The 2,548-nt window shown below is 37.9% G+C and overlaps 1 protein-coding gene across 1 annotated transcript; it reads right to left on the reverse strand.

Moving 5' to 3' along the window:
- Positions 1-6: 6 nt before the first annotated feature.
- Positions 7-2,518, reverse strand: LOC109591334 (uncharacterized). Its single transcript, XM_020007086.1, has 6 exons — positions 1,991-2,518; positions 1,482-1,943; positions 1,298-1,432; positions 603-1,244; positions 222-531; positions 7-173 (listed from the first exon to the last, which is right to left on the reverse strand). The coding sequence occupies exons 1-5, from the start codon at positions 2,483-2,485 to the stop codon at positions 349-351; spliced, it is 1,917 nt and encodes a 638-aa protein (XP_019862645.1). The 5' UTR covers positions 2,486-2,518; the 3' UTR covers positions 7-173; positions 222-348.
- Between the last annotated feature and the right edge of the window lie 30 nt (positions 2,519-2,548).

Below are 2,548 nucleotides of genomic sequence, written 5' to 3' on the forward strand. Positions count from 1 at the left end.
ATTGTGAGACTGATGATGTGGGCTTCCACTACCAGAAGGAAAAACTGTTCGCAAGCGGTAGGATCCGATTTTATCTCCACAGTAACTGTTCGCCTTTGAATCAGATTTCTTAAGTGATACAAAGCTCCACTATTTGATCCAGAGGATGTTTTGTAGAGCAGTTTCCAAATAGCCTATGTAACCATTCATAATAGTGACATACATATTTTCATAGAACTTACCTTCAGCAAACAAACTTTGGCATGCCAATCTTCAACAACAGGTATTAGTCCTTCAAGGCGATCAATACCTCTCCATTCATTGACATTGTGATTCTTACTCCCTGTAGCCCTCTCAACCGTTAACTGATCACCGCCGAACAGAATTAAGATAGTGGAATCTATCCTCGAACAATTCCATCTCTTCATTAGAAACTGGATCTTCAATCGAGCTACTATTGCTTACAACAGGAACATACTGTTGGAGATGACTCATGATAAATTTCATATCTTCATTTTTGACCTCATTCTTTGTTAGTACACCTAGTGGAACCTAAAAGAAAGAAACCATAAAAATTAGTATATGCATTATTATAGTTAATTTTATGACAAATCAATGCCTACCACAACAGACTTCTGTGACATTTCTTTTGAGTGAGAGTGAAGAATATGACGAGAAATTGAACTAACATTGTCTTTGAAGAATGAAAAACGTTCTCTCAGTATTCGTGCTACAATGATTGTAAGATTTCGTCTCAATGTGGCATTATCGTCATCAGTGGGCAACACACAGCTAACATCTGCAATATTGGCATCAAACGATGAAGGATCATCTTCAAGAGCAGACATATCACATCTATCAAGCACAGCGTAACTATGGAAGTAGTGAAGAGACTGCAAGTGATTGTCACTGGTTTCCTCCCGTGGTCTAATAGACTTGTCTATATTGTCTCCTACAATTTTTAATGTAGGTATCTTAACAGTTAGTTTTGTTACTGTTGACTGATTTCTATCTATGTCAGCTTCAGGGGAGAAAGACATGGAACTGGAAGTTGTCATAGATGAAACTGAAGGTGGTGTTATCATACACACATCTTCATCGCCATTACTCATATCTTCATCACCACTACATGTAGCGTCTCCGTCAGACCAGTCTTCAGTATACACAACTTCATTACGGGTAATAGAATCAGAAGCAGATACAGCCGGAATAAGTGGCGAACGATTATCCGATGACATCCTTCCATCTACTGCAATACGGTACTTCTAAATTTTAATGATATTGAAATTACCGGCTATAATAGAGACAGATTACTTACCTTTGAAAGCTGGACTTTTAAAAAATTGGACCACTCCTTCACATCTTGATCAAAGTTTTCACCCATTTTATCAACCAATCTAATGGTACTTCTGTGCGACACACATAAACCAGCTTTTTGTAGTCTTGTATACAACTAGAAGCAAATCTAAACATAATTTACTCACACACAAATTGCAAAATACCTGTTTTGGAGCATGACATCCATACAATAGAAGAGAAACAGCACGTTGTAAAAGGCATGCTCTTTCACTATGTCCATGAAGCAATACCGAAGCAGCTACAGCCATTGCTATCTCTACCTTTTTTCTTTTCTGACCCCGGTCAATGGAATTTTCCAATACTGATGACATAACTGGAGCAGTTCTCTTCAAGTCAAGTACCATACTGTTCCAGCTGAAATTGTTGATAGCAGAGAGACTTTTGTCTTTGAAAATCGATTGCTCCTTCACAGAACATGTAACTTTCATTTCCTTTCGAATGAGTTTCCCTATCTGAATAGCCACCTTTCTACGCATGATCTTGTCCTTTAATACAAAATTGACAATTGACATCCTACTGCGTCTTCCAACAGATCGCCCTAAACTTCTTAATGATTTAGAAACAACGTTGACACGACAAGGACCACTCGGTTTCTTATTAACAAACTACAAAATTGTAATAAACATCAAATGAATTATAACTAATGACTTACATAAACCACAGGACTGCCAGTTGAATCGATTGGCTGGGATAATGCATTTCTGGTTGGTGTATCATAAGTTAGCCTCGTACGACGTGGAGAGTATAATGATTTTGATGGTGTAGCAGGGCCACTTAGATCAATAGATAGATCAACTGAGGTTATACATGCCTGAGCAGCATTTTGACTATCAAAAAATGAACCAATCCTTCTTTCAATCTCTAATTTCATATCTTCCATTTCTTTTCTCGTTTTAGCTAACTTCTTCAAAGTAAAGCACACAGCTTTACAACATACTGTGTTAGTGGCAAGAAACTGGTCTACTTCCTCTTGAGATCGAGAGGAAACTGCAAGTAAAACTAGCCTAATGGAAACTGATGGATCCTCTTCGGACTTGAGATAAACTCTGTTTCCAGATACTGTTTCTTTCCTACAAAGAACACACTTTGGAGAGGGATTTGGAGCCATTTTGATTCTTTGACAGGTTGGGAAGAGGCGGAGCACCATGTGACTGTCACATGTCACAAACTTAATAACTACTAATTATTGCATTCCTTTCTGCAAGAGTTT

Source organism: Amphimedon queenslandica, unplaced genomic scaffold (genome assembly GCF_000090795.2).
Source record: "Amphimedon queenslandica unplaced genomic scaffold, v1.1 AMPQUscaffold_8424_Cont19632, whole genome shotgun sequence".
Classification (NCBI taxonomy): domain Eukaryota; kingdom Metazoa; phylum Porifera; class Demospongiae; order Haplosclerida; family Niphatidae; genus Amphimedon; species Amphimedon queenslandica.